The sequence below is a fragment of the Lagopus leucura genome, unplaced genomic scaffold (assembly GCF_019238085.1).
Source record: "Lagopus leucura isolate 7727_CA_CO unplaced genomic scaffold, USGS_WTPT01 Super-Scaffold_73, whole genome shotgun sequence".
Classification (NCBI taxonomy): domain Eukaryota; kingdom Metazoa; phylum Chordata; class Aves; order Galliformes; family Phasianidae; genus Lagopus; species Lagopus leucura.
Window position 1 is genome coordinate 81,508,997 of NW_024962252.1, and position 24,446 is coordinate 81,533,442.

Genomic DNA, 24,446 nt, shown 5'->3' on the forward strand with positions numbered 1-24,446 from the left:
GGTCCTGCTGCCATGTAAAGATGTTTGATTTAGCCCTTCAGTTGATTTATTCAACTCATTTTATCTACCAACTGGTGGGACTAATAACTCAACCTCTGTACCCAGCAGACAGGAAGTGACGTACTGAATCAGTGATTCAGTCCTACCTCCTCGAGTTCCTTTCCCCTCTATCATTTCTCCTCAGGCAATCAGACTTGTCTCTTGTGTTCAACATCACCTTGTTGCCAATTGATTGAATTGATTAACAAAGTGAAAAGAATCAGTTACTGCAAGCCCTTCACTTCTCATTGCTGGATGGGAAACAACAGCAAACCACAGAAGTATGCACACAAACCACTGCTGCTACCACAATTTTTTTAAAAGAAGAAAAACCTCCAAATATTGAGCTTAAGCTCACAACACCCTTAAAACTCAATGGAGGAAGAAATGCCCATCTTAGATTTTCCCCCTGCACTAAAATTTTCAAAACAAACACCTTTTCCTTTAAGAAATACCTGTGCCATGACATTCCATTCCAACCAAAAACACCGAAATCAAAACCTCAGGTGCATGGCAGCAAAACCAGGAACCGTGCTTTGCTTCACTGTAACAAGACAAAAGAGGTTCAAAGGCAAATATGTGTTGCTCAGGGTGCCTGAAAATCAGCAAGTAATCCTCTGTAACTTCCTTCTATTCCCAAGACACACTCTATAATGGTACAAACTGTGTCTCTACAGCCTTGCAATCGTTAGATTTCTGCACATGTGGTATCACATAAAATAATATACTATAAAGGCAGGCAGAAAAAAGCCAAACCAGTCCATAAACTGTAGACATTACTTTAGTTTGGTTACTGGAAATTGTAGTAAATTCAGTATCAAGCAAATCTGGTAATCCTGATTAGAAATGAAATCTTTTACCCACAGAAGTGACACAAAAATAGCTTTGCTGCAAGAGAGACTTCATCTAGGACACAGTGGGAATCTGGGATTCTCCAGTGAAGTATGAGGACACAGCACGCAATGGCAAATAAATGGACAGAAAGATTTATCCTTCCAAGTCTGAAATACATGCAAGTCTCTTTAAACCCAAGAATATATTTCATAAAAGGAGCTACAAAGTGAGCTTTTTATGAGCTAATCCTCGCAAAGCTTGAACTACAGAACAATTTAAAATGTTTGGGTTTTTTTTCCCCACATTGTAGCTAAACCACTGCACATCTAGATGTAGCTATGGAGAGCTTTCAGAACACTTGGCTGCATAACTTCGTGCAGGTAAGTGATGCTATGAATAAATATTCAAGCATTTTAATTGCAGTATATCATTAGGCTAGACAAATCACCACTCAGCTAACTAAAAATTCAGTAGATTTATGTTGTGCTTTTATACCTGGCCAGAATGGCAGCCCAGTATTCTGCTCTTTGTATAGAGGAGAAGCAGTCTTTTGACTAGAAGCACATGAATAATTTCTTTTGCATACTGCATTTTAAAACTTCTACTCTTGCCTGTTTTTTCAGTAGTGTGTGCCATAAGAACCAGTATAAGTTATGAAGGTATTGGTGAAATTTTAGTTAACACTTAGGTTTATTACTATTTTGAAATCACATTGGGTTTCAGCTTCTTTCCCCACTGAGCTGGATAACAGGAAAGTCTCCTGCCAGAAATTTCAGCAGCCATTAGAAAATGAGAAGGAAACAGACTCGGTTTATTTTTCTTCTGATCATTTGTAATCATAGGCATCCATGAAGCAAGACTTCAAAAAAACAATTCCAAGAAGACACAGGTTAGCAACAGATAGAACTGAACAGCACCACTTTTTGTCAACCACTTGCAAATCTTCAACAAGAAACACATGGTGTTAATAGTAGATACTCTCCTTCGCTCCCTCAAAAGTAACCCTGCATCCTAGAAGGGATTTTATCATTAGGTATTCAATCAGAACTGTAGCTTAGAACAATCAGGTTTCTACATTTTTAATATTTCCCCTCATGCTCCATCATTTGTCCTTGGGAAGTTACACCCGTGTGTGACCATTCTCAAGCAGCTGGTTAAAGTATGCTGCAGCTGGAGCTGCACAAACGTTCTCAAATGTTGAACTCATTTGTGTCTCCTTTACGGATGAGAGTGCCCGATAGCTGGCACTAAGAGGTTTCACCTTTGGCATCACTTATGGTATATTACTTAACGCATTTAGGTTTCACTGAAAATAAGTGGATAAAGAAATGTAGATGGTGTCCACCCCCACCGCCTTTGCTAAAAGGACAAAGATATTTGTCTCTGCCAATTGATATACTTGCCTATGGGTAAAAGCAAAAACAAGAAAATAGTGGGCTAAGCAAATTAGAATGCAATTACGTTTTTGTTTTTTAAATACTTTAGGGTCAGAAGGCAATTAAAAACCTCTTTAAAAAAGTTAGACATTTTCTATTGGAAAGAGGAAGAACAGCTTTTCCAACTCACCCAAAAGATGAGCATCTTTCACACCTAACTCAAATCATGGTGCCACCAAGCAATTTTTATTTCTCTTTGAGAAAAGCCCTTATCAAAGAGAGGTAAAGAATGAAAACAAGCTGGGAGGGAGAAACCCACAAATGAAAGAAGCCTGTTCCCATGGTACATATAAATATACTAAGTCTTAGTTTAAGACATCCCAACTGCCATTTTAATTTTTCTGTGGCAAACAATTTCATACTCCTCCACACTTTATTTTAGAGAGCAACCTTTACTTTCACTTCCATTCTTTTTGGTTCCCCCTTTTACTGCTGCAGTTTACTGACACCTGCTCTGTGGAGAAGTTGACTTTGGTGGTCACAATATTGATGCTGTAAGTCAACCCCTCCCTCTTATTGCATTTAGCAATCAGAGGTGGTAAAAACAAGTGACAATTAGAATAGAGATGCACTTGTATCTCTCATCAACCCAAGAACCATGTTCCTCCTAATGCACAGACGTTCCATTTGGAAACAGATCTTAGCGATGACTGCTATTGAAGACTGACTTCATTTTCCTGGAATGCGTGTTTGCAAGACCTCAGGGGTACAATTTTCTTGAGTTCTATAATTCACTGGCACAAGAGATAATGTTTGTGGCTGAAGAGAGGTCTCCTTTTACCCGTGTGTGACTGAGAATCAATAGCAGTGAAACCTAAGCTTGCCTTCCATGAAGAGAACATCTTCCACTGATTCCAGCACAGACAACATCACTTCAAGAGCTTCTGATCAGAATTATGCCATGCAGCCAGTTTATATGATACAAAAACTTATCAAGTTAAATTTCATCAGGACAGAAAATCAATGCTGACTACAGCCACCAAAGGCATAATTCCAATACAACTTACATGCCTCACAAGGTGCATCTTTCATGGAACATACCCTCGGTATTTTCTGCAGGACTCCAACAGCTACTTCACGCCACTCCCACAGCTCTGCTTGATTTCCAGAGACATCCAAGCCTTACTACTCGCCTTTCTGACCACGCAAACTCAAACCCTGTTCATTTATAGTGGTTACTGCTTCCAAGCAGTGGTACAAGACAGGCAGTGCTCACATCCTCACCACCCACACTTCCCTGCGCAATGTGAACACTGCCGTTATGCTGTTTTCGTGACTAGGCTGGTAATAAACTGCAGCAGACAAGAAGCAATTCCACTGTCTGCTTTGCTGCTTCTATTATTAGAATAGCAACTCCAAAACTGAAGAATGGGATGGAGTGCTGAAATCCTTTTGAAGTACCTCAAACTCATGAGTCAGACCATTTGCAGACAGAGCAAGCTGTACAGCGCGTTCCTCCCCAGTGACAGATAAAATACATTAAGCATTAACTACCCAGAGGAACATCAATGCATTTGTGAACTAATATAATATCCTGAAGCTCTAATACCTAACATATTGCAGATGTTGTAATGGACAGAAATGCTGTTTGTTTGAAGCCTAGAAGGAGAGACAAAACAACAGGGCACCGTTTCAAGTTTTTTGTTGCCTTTGAAGAATAATTCTTCAATTTTTAATGCGAGAAATGAAACACCAGAACAAGGAAAGGTTATTTGGACACATCAAAAAAGAAAAAAAGAAAAATCAAACAGACTTAAATATTGAAGAAAAAAAATTGCAAGGAATTTCAAATCACACAAAACATGATCTAGATAGAAACATACTGTCTCCAAGGTCTTAGAAGAATCTGAACCAACAATAAGCACGCTTCAGACAGACTGTTATCGCTTCACTTTGTATTTAAAGCTGACAGCACCATTTTGGTCACTCCTAGTTACATCGTGGAAAGAAATTTCAGCAATCCGTGTTTAAAAACGTGGATTTCCAACATTACTGAAGGCATACAGTTCATAGCACTGCCTTTCAGATTATACAAAGCAAAAGGAGAATCATAGACGAGCTAAAGACTTTTGCTGGCTAAAAGCCTCTGAACATTTGAGGAGGGTCAAAAAGCCACAACACTGTGATGACAGACGCAAGTAAACACTTAAGTAGCACAAGCACTAAAGAGACTCTGAATAGGGGGAATCTCTGTTAAGTTCTTAAACAAATCAGAGCCATAATTTTCAGCTCACCATGACATGGCAAGAAAGAAATCTGCTGAAGGTCACAAGGCCACAAGACTGCTCATACGAAAAAAATTATCCTGAAAAATTTTTGTCCACTCATGTTCTCCTGCTCCCTAGGAAGACAGTGATGATTTGAAACCACAGCCACCAAAACACACAAGATTTTCTACCAGTTTGCACTTTGCATCATCCAACCCCAGAGTGCAGACAAGAATAGAAACACCGTGGTCAGTTCCTTACATTCAGGATATCTTTATGAAAATTTCCACATGTCTGAGCTGGGGAACTTGTTCCCTCCTGGACTCTAGTTAGAAAAAATGAGGGGGGTTCCTCTCTGCATACAATCAGAAAAAAATGAGAAATTAAAAAAAAAAGGAGGAAAGGGAAAGTTTAATTTACAACACAAAAAGGGCATATGACAGCCTGAAAGTCAGTATGCTGACACTTGAGTTTTAAGATGGAAAGCTGTTGGAGACAAGATCATCCTCTTCACAGCCCAAAGTCCAGCTTCACATTTTCACGTGCAACCTGAATGATGGGACAGAGTGCACCCCCTGCACAACTGCTACACGTCTGCAGACAGCACAGCTGGTCAGAGGTACTGGAATGCTCTACTGCTGCTGCTCACAGGGATCTGAGCAAGCTGAAGAAGTGAACTCACAGGAAACTCACCAAGGTCAGTGAGGGGTAGAGGCAAGTCCTGTACCTGGGGAACAGATTTGCAGAAAAAGCCCCTGGGGTCCTGGACAGCATTCAGAAGAGCACTGCCAGCAGGTGCAGGAAGCATCATCCTTCCCCTCCACTCAGCACTAGGGAGGCTGCTCCTGGAGCCCTGGGTAAGGAGAGAGTCCAGCAAAGGGCCACTGAGGTTGCTGAACGACTGGAGCATCTTTCGAAGAAGCAGCTGAAGGAAGTGGGACTGTTCAGCCTGGAGGGGAGAAGGCTCAAGGAGCGTTGTCTTATCCATTTATAAAAACCTGATGGGGGTGCAGGAAGCAAAGTAATGAAGACTTAGCCAGTCTCCTTCCTGTGGTATCCAGTAATTAGATGAGAGGCAACAGGCACAAACCAGAATACAGGAAATCCCACTTCAACACAAGAACAACTTTCTGACTGTGAGGATGAACTCTGACACTGACATAGTTTGCCCAGTGAGGTTGTGAAGTCTCCATCTTTGAAGCTGTTCAAAATCTGAGTGGACATGGAGCTGGCAACCTGCTCTTGCTTGCCATGCTTTAGGCAGGGGGTTTGGCTACAAAATCCTCAGAGGCCATTCCAACCTAAACAACTCTGTAAGCTACAATCTCATACCAGGAGGGAAAAAAACCCAAACAATTAACAGAATTCTTTCATATCAGTTACCAACAGCTACAACAGACCTTACCACTTTACCCCATGGCATGAAAAGGAATAGCCTTTACAGTCACAAGGCATGTTTAAATAAAAGTGAGCAGGGTTTTCCTGTCTTATTGCTGCAGAACTGCAGCAAAGATGTAAACACATGTGCAGAATAATTCAGTCCTTAATTATGTAAGATGCAGAATATGATTAACCTGGGATCGTAAGAGCCTGGCAAAAAATGTGAGTCCAGCCATTGTATCCCTGTTAGAAAGTCTTGAGGTATTTAGGCAAAGATATAGTGAACTTCAGATTTTCATCTGTATCTTTATCTATAAGAGCAAATACAGCAGAGTAAACTACTCTATTGAGACTGTTTTGTCTGACATCAAATACCAAGCACGTGGGCAGTTACATCCAATTTAAGCAACTTTTGGTTACTCCAACACCAAAACATTCAAATTACTACTTAACATTCAGCAATCGGCCACCTACTTAAATGCAAAACTTAAAGACTGGAGTAGTAACAAGTAAACAAGAAGGCTTGCACACCTCCTTCTGCACTATAAAATGGGAGGGCCTCCATTATTTTCCATATCCTCTTTTTCCAAGATTTGCTATTTTCCCTACTAGCAAGCTGCTCTAATACTTGAGAAGCAAAACAAAGCCACCACAAGATCATAGAAGTATCTGCGCTGGTCATAAAAAAAATGTAAGCAGAGGGGGCAGGACAGCTCAATCAGAGATATCAGGAGAAGCAACAACAGCTGGACCCAAACCAACCCTCATAGATCTGTGGTCTGCTAGGCTAGAAGAGCTGCCTGGCAAGTTTCCTTCAGCCCAAAGCAAAGAGCATAACCTGGACGAGCCACCCAAGTTGCCTCTAAATGGATGAGTTGCTTTAAAACAAAGTAAAAACAAACAAAAAAACCCCTTGTTAGAAATGTTGTGGTCTTTAGACCACAGCAAGCATGGTGTTCTGTATTTTAGTGCTTCAGAACGTGCCAAAAACATGCAGCTTCCCACTCTGCAGAACCACTGTTTGGGCAGGGATGGGGTGACAGCTGTTTGATTTGCTAGCGGGTTTTGAATTTGGGGAAAACAAATGTTTAGAAAATAAGGAATATATTTTCTAAGAGAGCTCTTTGAAAGCACACCTCAGACACAACTCAGCTGCCGCATCTAACAATAACCTGAGCTGTCTTCCAGCAGTCATCTGCCTACACGGCAGATTCCACCCGGGGGCATTATCACAGACTACAGTACTATTACTACTGTTTCCTTTTGAGTCACTGGCAACGGTATGCATTACTAATTTGACGCTGCTGCTCGTCTTCCCAGATGTGAAATTCCCTGTGAGGCCAGAAGAGAGTCATTCATAAGTCAATTCATTTCCATCAACTGGTAAGGACACTCAAAAAGTACAGCTAGTCAACAGCACTACCCAGAAAAGCTAATCCACAAAGGACTAGAGCGCGCCTCTGTAGTCGGGTTTCATGGCAGACATCGACCAGAGAACACACCAAGGTTCACAGCCCTAAGAGGATACTTCTCAGATTGTGTAACCAACACCAAGCATCAGTAAACCCAAACCAACGGTGTGAAAAATGCCTTTAGGGCAATGGTCTATGCAAAGCAAATGACTTGTGAAAAATTACTCCTGTTTCCTCCAGAGAGGAAAATGCCCCTTTCAAAGCAGGGGGAGTGGCTGAAACCTGCTTTGCAGCCTCAGCTGTTAAATTTGAGGACCTTGATCAAGAAAAACAAGAGAAATGCAACAAGCAAACTAGCTGGTCTAGTGCCAGCTGCCTGAAGCAAACAACCAACATGCCTTCCTACAGGACCAAGCACTCCCATCACTTCCACACTGCTGTGTGACTGCTTACACAGACTCGTGTGCCTCAACCTATGAGGAATCAGAAATGTTTCTTTATATCATGGAAGTAGTCTGCAATACGCAGTCCAGAAAAATGGACAAAGATTCCATTCTGGAAGAAAAAAGGTGCCCACAAGACCGAAGCAGCCTTCAAGAAAGTGATTGGGCAAAAATGCAATTCTGTTTCAGGACTTAAAAAAGAGCAATAGCAGAGCCCAGTGGCTGTAAATCAACAAGAAACAGGTAAGAAGATGAATGTCACCAGCAGGTTTAATCAAGTATTCTTTGTTTCCCATGGTCCTGGAGATGCTAACTAGCAATGTCTTCCCTTTGTGGAAGACATTTCCATTTTTAAATGCAAGTTCTAAATTACTGGATATTTTTGGGACTATCAATTTTTCAGAGCACTATGAGAGCTTCTTTCAGGTAAGAGGCACACAGAACGTAGGAAACTGCTGCTGGACTGTACAAGGAGGGAGAGCACTTTCTCATAAGAAATCGATAAAGCACAGTATTCCAGTGTGCTCATATTAAAGCTGTGGTGCCCCATCCCTGCAGGTGCTCAAGGCCAGGTTGGATGGGACCTTGAGCAGCTGAGCTGGGGGGGCAGCCCTGACCACAGCTGGGGTTGGGACTGTATGGGTTTTGAGGTCCCTCCCAACCCAAATCAGTCTGTGATTTCAAATTATTAGAAAATGCTGTTGATGCTTCCTGTTATACAACTGACCTTTACCAGCACAACTTAAATACAGAATAAAAAAATCTCACCGAATGCACTCAAAGAAACATTACTTTTTAGATTATCTCGGTTATGTGGCCCATGTGGGAGGGGGAAGAGGCCATTCTGTGCCTTTATTTACTGTCTCCCTACAGTGACCTCAGAACTGAGGAGCTTGTCTCCACTTGGAGGGCGCTGACCAGTTAAAACTTCTCAATTCAGTCAATTCCAGCCAGAAAAAGAACAGCTACTGAGTGCCTGAACAATCATGGGAACAGACATATACATTCACGCAATGTATTTTGAGATTGCAGAAATAGCATAATCAAAAACTCAATATCCACAAAACGTAAAGCTGGGTACTAATCAAGCAGCTGCAGCGTTACCCTCTTGTTCTCCACATACCTTTGTGCCAACCCCCAGCTGTTAAAATGGGCTAAGCTCGCCATGCTACAAAGCAGAACCAAGTCATTGGACGTTTTCAAGTTGCAGCATGGTGGGCCAAACTTAACAATGAAAGGCATGCAAAGAACCAAGAAATAAATGGTTACAGATGGAAGGAAGCGCAAGCACAAACCTTCTAATGGAAGCCTTAAATGCTTTCATTATTGGCCTTCCATGGGCTTTATTCAGCTTCTCACACATGCCACAACAGCCTTAAAAACAACAAAGTCAGAACATGAACAGAACTACAAACATTTCCCTTTGGGCTTCTAAAACATCATCTTCATTTTTTTTTTCAAATAATGGAGCTTACAAAGGCTGGAGGAAAAATGATGTTTTGTTACCACAAACGTAATCCAAGTAAATTAATTATAAAACAATAAGAAGTTAAAGATGCAGTTTAACACAATGGCATATTCCTATATTCAGTTTAACGTCTATGGAAGTTCTGCTATTAAAACACAAGGCCACAGTAAGTTTGAAAAGCATGCTGAAATGTGTATGACAACTACTGGAGCTGGGAAATGCATCTAGTACTTCTGCTGGCATCACACAGCAAACAATCCAAGCTAAGTATCTTAATTTATTTAAATTTCCCCCAGGTTATCCTGTGGCAGCACAGGGACACTTGAGAAGAAAGTGTGTAACCACATTTCAGGTAAACAGAAGTCTGTTTATTATCAGAAAATCAGAGGTGACACCTTTCAGGGCACGCACAGGCTGTCCCACAAGATGTGAGATTAGGAAGAAAAGCATTCTCACTCACTCTTGCTGATGTACCTCGAAGCAGCAAAAGAAAGTTTACTGTTCCTAATTTAAAAAAATACAGTTAGTTGTCTGGCATGTGCTACTATTACAGAACAAATAATCCTCTTACATCTGCTCACTACTGCAAAAAACATCTTGGATTTGCAGATGAGCGCTACCAAGAGTTTCTGCAGTACTTTTAATGGACTCCAGTTCATTCAAACACTCTTACTGGCTGGCTCTAAGACCTACCCCCCACACTCAGCACACAGCCCTGTTAGCACAGCACTCAGGATGCTTCTCTATGCAATACCCAGGTCCCAGCTGTGAAGCTGCTGCAGTGCTGGTCATCGAGGCTTCTCTTCCTCTCTTCCCCAAGTAAAGAAATAACAAGTCCACATCTCTCAGATCAACAAGTTTTCCTAAGAGCTAAAAAATGACCACAGAAAAATGCTGGGGGCAGAAAAAGAGAGAATGGACTACCATATACATCAGTTAAAAATACGGTTTTGCTGGAGAGTGGTTTCTCCAGAGGGCACCAGTAAAGGGACCAAACAACAGGGCTGTGAAAGAGACTGTGGAAATGCACGTCTCTATTTCAAATACAGAAAATGAGCTATAAGTGCAAATAAAGATGTCAAAATTCTGTTTTACAATTAAATGATTAATGTGAATACTCCTAAGGCTGTTGATATCAACAAACACTGTAAGTACATTATATGCAATGTGTTGAAAGTTACAAGCATCTCTGCTTACTCAGGAAGCATATGTAGGAATTCTTACAAATCATTCCTTCCCCACACAAAAAGAGAAGTGGGCAAAAATAAGTGTTTGGACCACAAAAATCTAACACAAGCACAGAGCAACTTTGGTTAATACGTTCAAACATCACATTCTACTTATCCACTTATCTACTTATCTGAACCCTCCGACATCTGGTCAAAGAAACCCTGCCTCGAAAGAAAACTAGCAAGCAGTCAGACAATGTTTTGGCAAAGCATCATAGGGGCAGCAACAGGGCAGAAAAAGGAAGGAGCACACTACCTGTAATAGTTTGTTCTTTGCCACAGCAGCCACCCAAATTAGCCTTCCTGTGGTGACGCACTGTGACACTACCCGCGGTTAAATGAACTCAGCACTGCAATTTAGCTTTTAAGTTTCAGAAGGCTGTTTAAACATTTGTAATATTTGCAGTAAAGGGGAAAGAAGAAGAACAAAAAAAGTGTTTCAATATTTTCTCTCACAAAAGCATTTCTTTAACCTATAAAAATCTTGTTAAACTTCAGAAGCCCGAGGTGGACATCAGCTGATCATCTAAATATACCAAAGAGAACAGAACTATCTGAATAAAGACTCTGCTGATGTAACATTCCATCTGTAGATTATTAGGTTAGAAGATTGCAGTATTAGGTTTGGTGATATAAATAGAAGAGTCTCAAATACCAAAAATACTCCTCCATTAGTTTTCATGTAATCCAATGCGCGGAAGAGGCTTAACAGACATTAATATTAACTATACCTTCATCTGAAAACATTTTAACAAACATAAACTAAACTTCACAGGTTCCTTCATGGAGTATCAGCAGATAGGCAGTCTATGGTTATGTTTGTTTCCAAGTAAAGCCGTTGCTAGGAGGAACAGAAACTGAATTTTATGCCAGAGGTAAGCGCAGGAAATAAAAATGGGTACATTATCCAAATGAAAAGAATGCATTTGAAAAGGAAACCAGCAGCCATCAGAGCTGGAATATTGCCGGGCCATCTATATATATAATTTAAGCATTCAAAACAGACCAGACAGGTACCCATTTCAAGTGGCCACCTCAGTAATGCAATGCTTACACGCAGCTGCTCAATGGCACAGAACCCTACTGGACAGATGATCACTGCTCACCACCTGCATCGCTGCTCTCTTCAGGTCTCTGCAAATACACCTCAAACCTCACGTTTCCAAGTGCCTCTGGGTCAGATTTGTCACTGACTTCTCTTTGGTTCTGCCCTGTCCACAGCCACCTGAGCACCACTGCTCTGTCCCCAGAGCTGTAGTTATGTTACCATCCTTCAGGTTCTCTTTTCAGGGCGCAATGCCAACTCATTTTTTGTTGTGGAAAGATGAGTGGAAAGTCTTAAATCCCAATACTTTAAGTTCTTTTTTCTACCATATCCTTTTTCCTGATGTTAAGACTGGACAGCTGTCTCTGCATACCTTTCAGATTTAAAAGGCTATGATAACCAAGGTGAACTAAACATCTCCCAAAGGAAAGGATGCTGCTTTCTGTCTGCCACTGCCAGACTAACCAATTAGTCTGGAAGCTGCAAAATTAACAAAGCCAGGTTTCCCAAACATTTGCTGCCTGACCTTCTTCTCTTCAACATGCTGGACAAGATAGTGCCAGCAGTGCAACAAACGCAGAACCTCCCTCCTTTGTGCTGGTTGGTGGTGCAGCAGGCGTCCAATGAGACATACCATGGCCAAATTCTGCCTACTCTGTCTCCAGCTGAGACACTAACTCAGGCCTCAATTCTCAGCTCATCTGCAAGTTTCCCCCCAAACTCCCAGAACATCGTCCTCTCTGAAATCTGAACCATCTGGTCAGCTGTAGAGAAATTCGTGAGTAGGCAAATCAGAAGCGTGGGACGGCTGACAGAAAGAACTGTTAAACAAGGAGCCTCATCCATCCCACGAGGCAGCTATACTAAAAATACCGTCATGCTTATCTACATGTATGATAAATTATACAGGTATCCAGATTACCTTAAAAAGGCATTCAGTGGCCCACTCCAAGCACCACACAAACACAACTGATGTTTAAATTATCCAAAAGTATGTTTCTCAGCGTTGTCATTTTTCCCCCCAATCTGGTAAGCAAGCACAGACACTATAGACTTTCACTGTGCACCCTTGGGATCTTGGGCTGCTAGAAAACAAATGAAACTAAATTAAAAAAAAAAGAAAAAAAACCCACACCAAGACAAGATCCTCCCTTTCACCGCCAAAAACCCACATCCATAAACACTCATATCACTGTCCTCCTACTGATTCATCTCTCTAGTGCCCACATCCTCTCAAACAGCAGCAGCACTGCCCCTTGCTCGCCTAAAATCCTGGTTTTAGTTCTGAGTGAGAAGCAATAATAAAGCCACTAATCTTTCCTCTGCCCCTTCTTTAAATTGCAGTATTGAAGTGCCACCCTAAACTAGCTTAAACAATTAAGACTCATAAAACAGGTACAATACTTTGCCCCTTAAAACTATAACTTTTAAACAAAAGGTTTTGAGATTATGCTGCATGACTTAAGAACTAATACCACTGACACTACTTAACCTGCACAGTAAAGTATTTGTGAAAAAACATAATGAAAATATTTAAGGAAATTAAAAAGAAAAAATCAGGCACTGCTGCCTTACTAAATCTTAAAAGATTTAAATTTGTTAGTTTCTAATGATATAAAAAAATCCCCTTCTTCACATAGAGGTGAAGAGATTGCACTTCTGCTCTGCTCTGCATAGGAAACAGAATCATTAAGTTGTTCAATTCAAGTTTAGTGGTGAATGGAATTCTCTGATTTGATTTCAGCTTCCATTAATGAAATGCTTGACCCTCTTGGAGCCCCCTTCTTAATTCTCAAATAGCTTTAAAACATCCGAGACAAGAACAGCAAAGAGCGAAGCTGATATTTTCATTACTCTCCTTGTTCTTCATATACTTTAATTACACAGTGTGCACTAAGCCAAAAGTTTCTCTAAGCTCTCCATCGTTACACTGATCTCTTCCTTATGCTGCTGCTTTCCTGAAATGTTCATTACTTCGGACTGTTCAACACCAAACAACTTCTGCAATTTGTTGGCCATTCACATAGCTTAACTACATCCAAAGTTCTCTACAGTCCTTTCTGCAGCTCGCAAACTCCAACAGCCAAGTATACAAAACTGACGAGGAACCCCACTGCTAACCTTTCATTAAAATGAACACTGGCCTTTTTATTCCCTAACCAAGCAGTCTTCAGTTCACGATAGCTCCTCACTCTCACTCTATGCTTCATTTTCTTCTCTGAAGAAACTCTGCAGAAGGCACTTGGACAGTCTAAGTAACGATAACCACTTAACAGGACAGAAGAAGAAATTGAAGAAGTCTACTTCAACGCCGTTTTAATCACATATTGCAGCCCAATGTGTCCAAATACTACAGCAAAAAAGGCAGCAGGTAGCTTTTAGTGTGAATCAGGGCTGTGATAAAGATCACACAATGCTTAAAATATTTGGCAATACTGAAGTGGTGGTGTGAGCATGAAACTGAAAGCTGGGACCAGGCTTTGCTGGGGCACTCCCTGCTTGAAAAGCTTGTATGGGGAAGAGAATCAGAATACATCCTTGTACACAAAATCCATCACCAGTGCCACAGAGCACTTTTAGGAATGCAAACGTATTGGCCTTACTTATTCCAGTAATTGCATACACGAATGGCTGGACTATTATCTCAAGTGAGGCAACTGCAGCAGCAGTGCAATTACATGCCTACGCAATCCTGCGTTTGACATGTCATCTTAAGCATTAGTTTATATTCACTGTAATAAACACAGGCAGATTACATATCTTGGGAGTTGTATTTTGGCTCAGTTCATGCTGGAAATTTACTCCACTAAACTTATACCCCATAAAGATTTTCCTAACTGCCCAGACTCACTAAGGTTGTACAACTCTTCTATTTTCGAGGTTGTGTTTTCAGCTGCTTAAGACCTTGCCAAACTAACCCATGTCAAGACTTCCTTGCCTCTCACACACACCCAACAGAGAAAGGGAAAGTGATAGATTTCATTTGTTTGAGTGGTATTCAAAAAAAAGTAATTTATCAGAACAAGTTGTCAGAGAAAAGTATCCTTTATTCACATTAAACATTCAGTGTTGTCTCTAGTTTTCTTGAAAAGTTCTGAGATTCTTGTGCTTTAAAACAGTCAGATTAAATACATATGAGAATAAGCAATTGCATCTCTGATGTCAAGGTGTCATTTACGATATGTTCTAGTATGGACTCAATCACACTGCTTAAGTGGGGAAAAAATTTCCTCCTTCAAACGTAAAGAATTGATGCATAAAGGGTTTGACTCACTAAGATTCTATTCTACCTCCAGATCGGAGCTGGAATAACCGTTCCCACAGTAACTTCACGTGGTTTCTAACAGCCTACCTACCATCAAGAAAAAGAACAAGAAAAGGCACAGAGACATCTCTCAGGTATTTAGTCATACCCTTCCAGGCACTTAACCAGCAATGCTAGGGGGAGTAAGATGACTAGCATGCATAGATACATTAAAAACAATGTCATGCCTAGAAGAAGCAGAAGAGATGAAGACATATCCTAAAAATAGAAAACCTGGCCATAAGCAGGAATACAACGCTGGTTGAGAAGCATTCCATGGGCATTCCTGGAGCTAAGAGTAAAGAGCTTCCCCTTCACATCTTTCAGTAAAAGTTCTCCTTGGTAATGTCATGCTTACTAACCTTAGGCAGACATAACAACTTGTTACGCTCGCAACATCTTGTTTTATCCAGATCAGGTGAAACACAGGATCAGACACTAACCCACACTGAAAAAGAAGCAAATGGCAACAAACAACAGAAATATCACAGGCAAAAAAAAATGGTGTGTGCTTTTACTCTAAGTGCTATGCCAGAAGGCAGGAGCTTTCTAAAAATAAAACTTAGACAGCATTTCTATAGCTAATCTTTTGGAATGACCCTTAATAGCTAAGTGATACAACAGGAAAAACAGAGAGAAGCTTTGCTGCTTTTGACACATTGCTGACACTACATGAAAGAAAGAACTACGGTGAAGCCTGTACCAAAAGTGAGAGAGGGGAATTTCCTGGTGATTTTACATATGATTAAAACAGGTCCAGGGTCACTGTAAGAACCCTTCACAAACACAGACCTCACTTGCACAAAGCAGACAGTGAGTTCACTGTACTCCCCAGTGCATCTTACGCAATGACACAACAAGCCTTTGCTCTCAGGCCGTGGCAGAAGCAGTTCCAATGTCCCTAACTCGTTCAACTCTGACCTCTTCTTATCAAGGCAGCTCACAAGCTGCATATAAACTTCCTCTTACAAAATAAATTCAAATTTCCCAGCTCGATCTCAGCCTAACCTACGCAAAAGTTACACACATCTCTATCAGAGAAAGCTGCGCTCAAGTCGAATCACCAAGAAACTCAATACAAAGGAATACAGCCTCCTCCTGGTATGCCACTATCCAAACCTGAAAGTCACATCAGGTACGTTCGCACATTCAAACAAGAACAATCTTCTTTCTTCATTTTACACACTGCTTGTCCTCAGAAATACATGTGCATTTGCTTTCCTACGCCTCACAGCAGTGACCATTCCCAAACCCAAATACTGTCAATTAAAAATCATCCTGCAGCAACAAAGCAGGGTAGGAAACAATGGCAGGGAAAAGCATGCAGATGCATCTCCTGAAATAACACCCCACGCCCTATTTGGTGCAAAAAAATGTACTTTATCTCATCTGCTGTTTCCCAACTTGCGTTGCACTTCCTGTTGGAGAGGGGCTGGCCAGCCATGACAGGCAGTGCAGACAGCACACATCACCTGTGCCAGGGAGGTGTGATCACAACTCCATCTGTGCCCATCACTGTTCCAGAAGACCAAAATATTCTCATTCTTTAAAGATTAAAGAAGTTGAGTCTGGTGACTGATGAAAGAGAAACTAAGAACGTTATGAATCAGAGAAAAAAAATGGATGACTGCTGAAAAAAATGATATACTGGTCACCACTTAATCTTACATAAATGTCAGCCAATAAATTTTAGATCACTTGAGTGGAAAAGAGGAAAGACAACTAGAAACCCAAATCACAATTTTAACTCTTCCTGTCAGAACATCAAGAAATGAGGAAACAAAAACTCTCCTCCCTTGACAGAACTGCAATATTCTCACAGAGACTACTTAAATGTCCCTACTGACTGCTGCAGAACAGTACAGGCAGTACCATTTGATCAGTTTAGATCCTTGCCCGCAATACCAGCAAGTACCCTCACACCACTAAGGTGCTTTTGGCACAGCAGCAGAGGTATATTACTCTTCCTGTCACCAACCTGCCCAACTTGATTGAGAGACTGCACGAGCTGGCAAGTGGCTGAACTCAGTGGCACTGAGTTCTCACAACAGGATCCTCTCCTGAGATGCACACAACCCCACTGACTGCAGGGGACACTTCTCCTGAATGTCAGAGGAGGACTGACAGCAGCTGCTTCTGGAGGACACTCACCATCACCAACTCCAGGAGGTGTTCAAGGCCATGCTGGATGGGCCAACCTGATTTAATGGAGGTGTCCCTGTCCACAACATGGGGGCTGGAACTGGAAGGTCTTTAAGGTCCCTACAACCTTAGAGCAAAGCACAAGATCAGTATTCCAATTATCTGGACTGATGACTGTGTAGACGCTTATAATTAGAATATTAAAACGTCAGGATCTCAAGCTAATGGCAGCTGCTGCAGTTAGCAGGAAAAGAGAACAAAACAGCGTGTCTAAGCATTTTTAAGCCAAGCCAGGTTCTCTTCTAGCAGCCCTAACTATCTTTAGAGATCTGATTAGATGCAGGGTTATTAAACTTTAGTCAGTAATAGTCACTGACCTGAAGAAGTTCAAATGCAGAAGATAGTTTATAGAAGTAGTTTCATAGATGAGCAGGAAGTCATTGGAAATTCACCTCCACAGATATGCTCCATCTCCCTCCCATCTCATCTATGGCACTATTTAGCAGCTTTTGTTCTATTTGCATGCTAAATGAAAAATTATAGTAGAGAAAAAGGTACTTGCCACAAAGGATCAAGCACTCTCAAGTTTGCTTTTTTTAGACTGCGTCTTCCAACAAATGCAGGAAAATACTGAGAAGTGTTATTCAAAGGTGCCTTTCAAACACACTAATACACCGATTCTGAGCGTCCTAACTGAACAGCTCCTACAACGAGGATTGCACATTTAGACAAAAAGCCTTAAAAAAATGTGTGTAAGAGTTGTAAGAACACCCTTCTGCAAAGTGATGAAATAACACCACTAGATGTCTAAACATTCTTCATGGACAGATACTCATTTTTCCTTTCGGAAGACATATGACACAAAAAGACGAGGGAAAGAAGAGGGATCTTTACAACCTCTGTTCCCATTCCTTTCTCTGTTTTGCTTGTCTGGTTCTACAGTCTCTCTTTACATAACATCAAGTTCACGTGCAAGCAGGAACACCTACATTAATCAAAAAGAACAGGTCAGAGCTGCTGATGTAGACCCAGATCACGCAATTTCTATAACAAACCCTCTGGGATCCTAACTCACAGGGTTATGCGGAGGTGGGAGAAGGGCAGACCTAGTTCATGAGTTTTCCTCAGCTGTTCCAGCTTTACTCAATAAAGTATACCAACAAGTTATGCAACAGCAGCAAAGCCCAGAAGGAAAAAACTAACACTCACCACATTGTCTTCATTTGGTGTTGAGCCCTCTCCCACACATTACACACAATCTTACAGAGGCTATTAAAAAAAAAAAAAAAAAAGCAAACCAACCTGCCCTACATCTAGTTTGCAGGCCGAAGTCCCTTGTTATAACATCACTTCTTACCCAACAGATGACCCAAGACTGGAAGTGCAAAAAATGAACAGAAAATAAAAATAGAAACACACCTTCAAAACAAATGAAGCAGATCATTACTATCAATTAAGAGATGGGCAAATTTATTTAGCTGGCTAACCCAAATCAAGATGAAATATAAGAATAATAATTCATGTCACTAAACCACTCTGCTATCCCAAAAAATGAAAAATCCTTCATCTTCTTGCTGAATCCATGTATACCTACAATCCTATATTTACTTTTACAAAGATGGAATATAACGAAGGTCTGTCTTCAGTTTAACTTTGGAATTCAAAACAGAAAACTTCTGGTGCAGGGTCTCTTTCAAATGTAGCACCGTTAAGGCTCAGACACCAGCTCTAAAGGGATTGTTTCCAGGTCTGTTCTGTTCGTGGTGCTGAGCGCTGACAGGGGTAAAGAAAGGAAGGACAAGGAAACAAGCTATTCTTGTTATTTCAGTAAAAACAAAAACAAAAAACAACCACACTGATGTCTTCATATCAAATAAGAAAACATGTTCAAACTGACTTAGAAATTTGAAATAGTGTTTGCTTAAAATTCTCTCCAGATCAAAAGTTATACTTTATAGGGAAAAGTGAAGAGCCACCTTACCCATAGACCATCCCAGAAACACTTCTGTGTAGCTGAATGACACGTCACACAAGCACACTAAGACATTTCAAGACTGTAAAACAACAAAGGATTTTTGCAAATTGTCAAGCTACATCAGCAAAACCATTCAACAGCTGCTTCAGGAGGACTTGAGGATATGCAGACCATGCTAAGACCGCTCTCCAAGCAGTAGGCAAAAGAAACCACACAGTTCTGCAGTCAGCAGTAGAGCTATCCCAAAGAAACTGCCTTCAGGACTGACAACCACATTGCCATGGGATGACAGCTTGAATTTTAACTAGCACACTCAACATATGCAGCATACCCCAGGATGTATGCTGTATGACTTTAACATTACCGTTATGCTCATAAACTTTCCCATTTCCAATTAATAATGCACACGACACCTTGAAAGTCAGTCCGTCCTTCCGGAAAGACTTTTTGCTTAAAGGCATAAGCAGACTTTCAAAAACATACCTGCCACTGCAAATACTATGTGGACTTCTTTTAATGAGCAAATATAAACATGTAAAAAGATTTTCAAAACAGCACATCTGGAAAAGCTTGAGTTGTACGAGGCAAGGCAGTTTTGAAGCAGTGCAACGTTGCGACAGTTCTAGCCCAGCAGACCAGAGCCTAGCTTGCTGCTGCCACCATCTCCTTAAGAAGAACTGGAAGCTCACCTAGAGAATCCACAGAAACCTTGCGCATCTCAGAAGGGTACGTGACAGGGTACCAAAAGGCACAGTGTCACAGAAGCTTCATCTCTTGTAGTCTAACAAAAATGGTTCCGTCTGGGACAACACTGACATCCTGACTAACTGGGAGTCTGACCAGACTCCAGAGCTGTGTGTTGCCATTCCTTTTTTTCCTTGTTTATATGGACAAGACCTGCAGGTGTAGCCTGGGCAGAAGAGAGGGAAAGAATTTTAAGAGGGCTGTTCATGTTTTGCACTCAATAGATTCACTCCCTTACAGGGTCTCAGCACACACAGATTTGACGGCTGTTTTCTTGCAGGAAGTGCAGTAGCCAGGATGAAAATCAGTGTGCTCAAGACAAGACTAGAGCCTTCCTTAGTATTCCAGTTCAGTCCTTCACCTTAAGGGACTATGAATACTAGCAAGTGAAAATAAGTTTTATCATCACCATACAGCAAGCATGCAGAGGGGAAAAAAAAATCCCTACAGGTTCTGTAGTTAGCTCTGCTAACAGTAAATGAAGAGCCATACAGACAAGAAGCACCGCACATCGCTAGTTCTGTGCAAAAGGCTCCCTGTTTCCCTCCGTTCTCACACAGCAGAGAAGACAGTCACTGTTGAAAGACCAGAAGACCTACGCTTCGCAGGCGAGCTCCATGCCAAACTTCATAGTTGATGTCCTGACAGTTTTAAGCAGAGATGATTTAGAGATGCATGCACTTAACAAGGGAAGTTTGGACATACTTGAAGTTTGGCTCTGTCAGCTATGTGCACAGGACAAATCAAAACTTTGAAAGAGGTGTACCTTTTTTACATAATACTAAACCAAAGCGATGAGGACACGCAATGCAAAAAAAGCAGTATTTCTGATCATATCACGACAAAGTACTGAATGAGAAACTCTATTACTTAACACACAATAAATCTGTACTGATGATTAAGAAAACATTTCAGGTACGCTCAGCATCTCAATCCAGAGAGACCCCTGGAAGAAAAACACCCCTACACTCACTGCATTTAGATATTCCCCTACACATCCCCATACTAAGATGTCTGTCTCTTAATGCCCATTTACAGCTTTACAACTGTACGTCTGTAATTAACAGAAGGTGCTTACCTGTGTATCCAGCCCACCAGCCCCAGGAAGCCACCATAGCTAACAGCCATTTAAACAACACTCCTTCGATGTACCAGAAGCTCTCGCTATCCAACACTCGCAGAGGCTGCAGGACAATTAAATACAGGACGTAGGACGGAATAGCGACGAGGTTATTGGCGACCATAAAAGCGAACCTGAGGAGTGCTTTCAGGAAGGTGTAGCCCACCCGCTGGGCCTGCTCTAAGGTCACAGCCATCCTTTTCACAGCGGGACCGTCCTGCGGGAGAGGAGAGGAGAGACGGGCGGTGCTGTGGGCAGGGCGGGGAGACCGGGGGAGGAGAGCCGAGCCCGCCCGCCCGGCCACTCACCTCGGGCGGCTGCAGAAAGGCGCGGGTGCTGCCCGGCATCGCACGCGGCCCCGCTCCCGGCTCCCCCCGGCCCCTCGCCTCCCTCCTCGCGGGGCTCCAAGCCCGCAGCCCGGCGGGGGGCACGGGCGGACCCAAGCGGCCTCCATCTTCTCCCCCCAGAGGTCACGGTGGCCGGCGCGGCCGCCGTCGGCCTCCTCCCGCCCCGACGCGGCTGACAGGAGCCGGGCCCCGCGGGCGACGCTGACGGGAGCCGGGCCGGGCTCGGGACTCACCTCCGAAGCGGCGGCGGAAGCGACGGCGGGGCTGGGGCAGCTGGGCTGGGGCAACTGGGCCCGGCGGCGGCGACGGCAGTCCCGGGCGGCGGCTGGCGGCGGCTCATGGACCCGGAGGCGGCTGGCCCGGCCGGGGAACGCCGCTCGCCCTACGGCTCCCTACGGGAAGACGGAGGGAGAGAGAGACAGAGGGGCGGGCGGCGTGAGCGCGGGGCCGGCGGGCGGGGAGACGGGAGCGGCGAGCCGGGCGGGCAGGCGCAGAGCGCGGGTTCACCGCGGTTCTCCCGCGCCGGGCCTGGTACCCCTGCCCGGCTCTTCTCCTCCCTGCGCGGCGCCGAGCCCCGGCCCCTCCGGGCCGACTCGTGGGAGAACCCTGCACCTGTTGGGGGCGGGCGTCCGTACCTCAGTGCCGCCGCCTCCTGCTGCTGCCGCTGCTCCGTGCCCACCGCGAGCAGAGCGAGGCGCCGGGGCTGCATGCCGGCTGCTGGGGCCGCGCTCCCCGCCCCCGCCGCTGCGTGTCCGCCGTGACCGCCCCGCTGCTGCTCGAGAGCGGGGCTGGCGCTGCGGGAGCGCCGCCCCCCGGCCCCGCGCGCACACACACACACACACGCGCGCGGGCGCGCGGGAACGCTCGCCGCGCTGCTCTCTCTCCGCAGGAGCCGAGTGTGTCCCTGCCCCTCGCGCCCCGACCCAGACGGTGCCAAAGCCGTTTGATTGCTCTCGGCAGCGGGTTTAATTACCAAGTGGTAAAGAGGGGATGGTGTAGCAGCTGGTGACGGGTCTCTCCGTCCTCTCCTAGCTCACTGCCCTCAGCCCTGGCCGGGACGACCGCAGTGTGGTTCTTTCTGCTTTCTGTCTTTATGGTCAAAGCTACCTCGAGCTTGCTTCGTATAAAGCAGCTCTTCCGGCTCTTCCCTCGACCCGTCCCACAGAAGTCCGGCACAGACACGAGCTCTGGGGTGCCAGGCCCACAGTCGGTGAGATGGAGCCCTCAGTCCCTCCGGCCCAGCCATACGGTGAGGGAGTGCAGCCTCCTGCATCACTGCAGCAGCCCCCATCCCTTCCCTGTGAACGTCTGACAGGAAATCCACTCCTCTTCCACCGGTCACCCCTCTAGGCTAACCAGGCCCAATTTCCTCAGCTTTGCCAAAATGCTCTAATACTTAAACCCAATGGTTCCTGCAAGTGATTTTAACTTGGCTTCAGTTCTGAGTATGGAAAAAAAAAACACAACATATTTCAAGAAGCAGATACGCTAGAAAGTCTTTTGTTCTGAAAAATTAAGCTTTCACAGAGTAATATTTAAACTGAAATCGTATCACTTTCACAGACAAACCCTTCCATGTGCACTGCTAGGCTGCTGTTTCCCAGACAATGAGACTTCAGCAATGACTGCACCCTCGACAAAATTAAATCCGAACCTCCACGCCAGGGAGAAAACCAAGATGTTATTGCAGATAAATTTCACTTTGGAATTTTAGAACACAACCAAGCAAATAATGTAACGCTACTGTGTTCCGTGTGAGCAAAACACAACAAAACTGCTGACTTCTTGACAAAAAGGACAAGTCTTGCATAAGTGACTCCATCTCTGGGTGTTTCGGTGTTATATTTATTACTAGGTTACATCTGACAGAGCATGTGGTGATCATTATGGAGTCAGCTTCAGCTGTTCTGTAGCATTATCAGTTTCAACAGGACTTGGGCTTTGTCTTCCACCACACACAAACAATCCAGCGCATACACCTGCGCTTACTGTCTGCAAAATTCTGGTCCAAACTCTGGAAGAGAAAAGAAAACTGTTGGGTAATAGTTACAGTTATGCTTTGATTTTTACATCCCAACAGCAGGATGAAGCCTTGTCTTTATTATTCCGATATAGAAATTAATTATAATTTCTGCTTTGTTGGAATAATATTCTGAAATATACAAATGCTTCAAAATGAGGCATTTCGCAGAATTTGCACAAGTCGAGTGAATGAGGGGATTTGTACAGTAGTAAGGAGTAGCAGATGAGGAAGCAGGCATACAAAGCACTGTTTGTCAGAGCGGCTGCCCTAAAGCTTAGGAAGCTGTGGTTTAACATTTTGCTGAATGAGCAAAGGCCCAGCCCTACTCTTCATTTCCTCCCTCATATTGACAGCCCAAGTGCTCAGAAGTGTTCTGCAGGAAATGCCCCTTGCAGAGCCCAGGAAAGACACTGCCTGTTGTACACTCTAAGGCTCTGAGAAATCCTTTCCAGCATAAAGCAGCACCTGTGTGCATGTATGTGCCATGTCTGCTGAGAAAACGAAGGAAAATGTTCAACAGCAGTGAAGTGTAAATGCTGAAGTGCAGCAGTTTCACAAATCGCTTATTGGTGAGGTGTTAGAATGGGTTTTTGTTGTTTTTTTTTTTTGTTTTTTTTTTTTGTCTTTTAAATTCAATTCCTTGAGGCAAATTCCTCATCATCCCTAAGAGATTATGAGTTTTCTTTATGTACAGTTTGTCATCTAGTTATTACAAAGATAAAAAAGTAAAGATTAAAACAAGGAACTCTTGATTCGTGGCCCTTTTGACCATTTCTCTAAAGTTTATATCTTTTTTTGATGGAACATAACTATATCTGTTCAACCTGACAGACAATACTGACAAGGGTATCACTACTGATCATTATAAAAACACAATTTAATGTGCTTGTTAAGTCAGAAAGATACAGATACCAGCAATGGTAATATTGGGTGACTAACTGATGTCAAGGGTAACCAGAACGGTATTCCATCCACATCCAAAAATCCAACGTACAGAAACAAGAGAAAGATTGGGCTTGTTTCTGCCTGCAAGGAGAAACATGCCATGATGTCCATGGGAATGTTGTACAGCAACAAACAAGCATCTGCTGCATCCAGACAGTTACTTTGAAGAGCAGCACACAAATGGCTGCAGGCGAGCTGCACAGCATGGAAGATTCTGAGTTTACTAGGCTGGATTTGATTGGTATCTGGCTACAAGATGCAAGGCAGTTCCCAGTCATTAACCCCTCAAGAGTCTTTTGCAGAAAAGAACGTTTTTTGTTTCTGGGTACACTTCAAGAAGTTACCACTGTGGA

General features: G+C 43.1%; 1 protein-coding gene across 3 annotated transcripts in view; it reads right to left on the minus strand.

Annotated features, from left to right (window-relative positions):
* Nucleotides 1–21,416, minus strand: part of LPGAT1 (lysophosphatidylglycerol acyltransferase 1) — a 58,492-nt gene extending 37,076 nt beyond the window's left edge. For 2 of the 3 annotated variants that reach the window (XM_042885637.1, XM_042885632.1), the window contains exons 1-2: nt 21,359–21,416; nt 20,737–20,995 (exon numbers count right to left, since the gene is read on the minus strand). In XM_042885637.1, the coding sequence (XP_042741571.1) occupies nt 20,737–20,974 (238 nt within the window). In that variant the 5' untranslated portion in view covers nt 20,975–20,995; nt 21,359–21,416. Of the gene's footprint in view, nt 1–19,603; nt 19,825–20,736; nt 20,996–21,358 lie in introns of those variants that run through there. The other variant, XM_042885646.1, reaches the window with a different exon arrangement.
* Between the last annotated feature and the right edge of the window lie 3,030 nt (nt 21,417–24,446).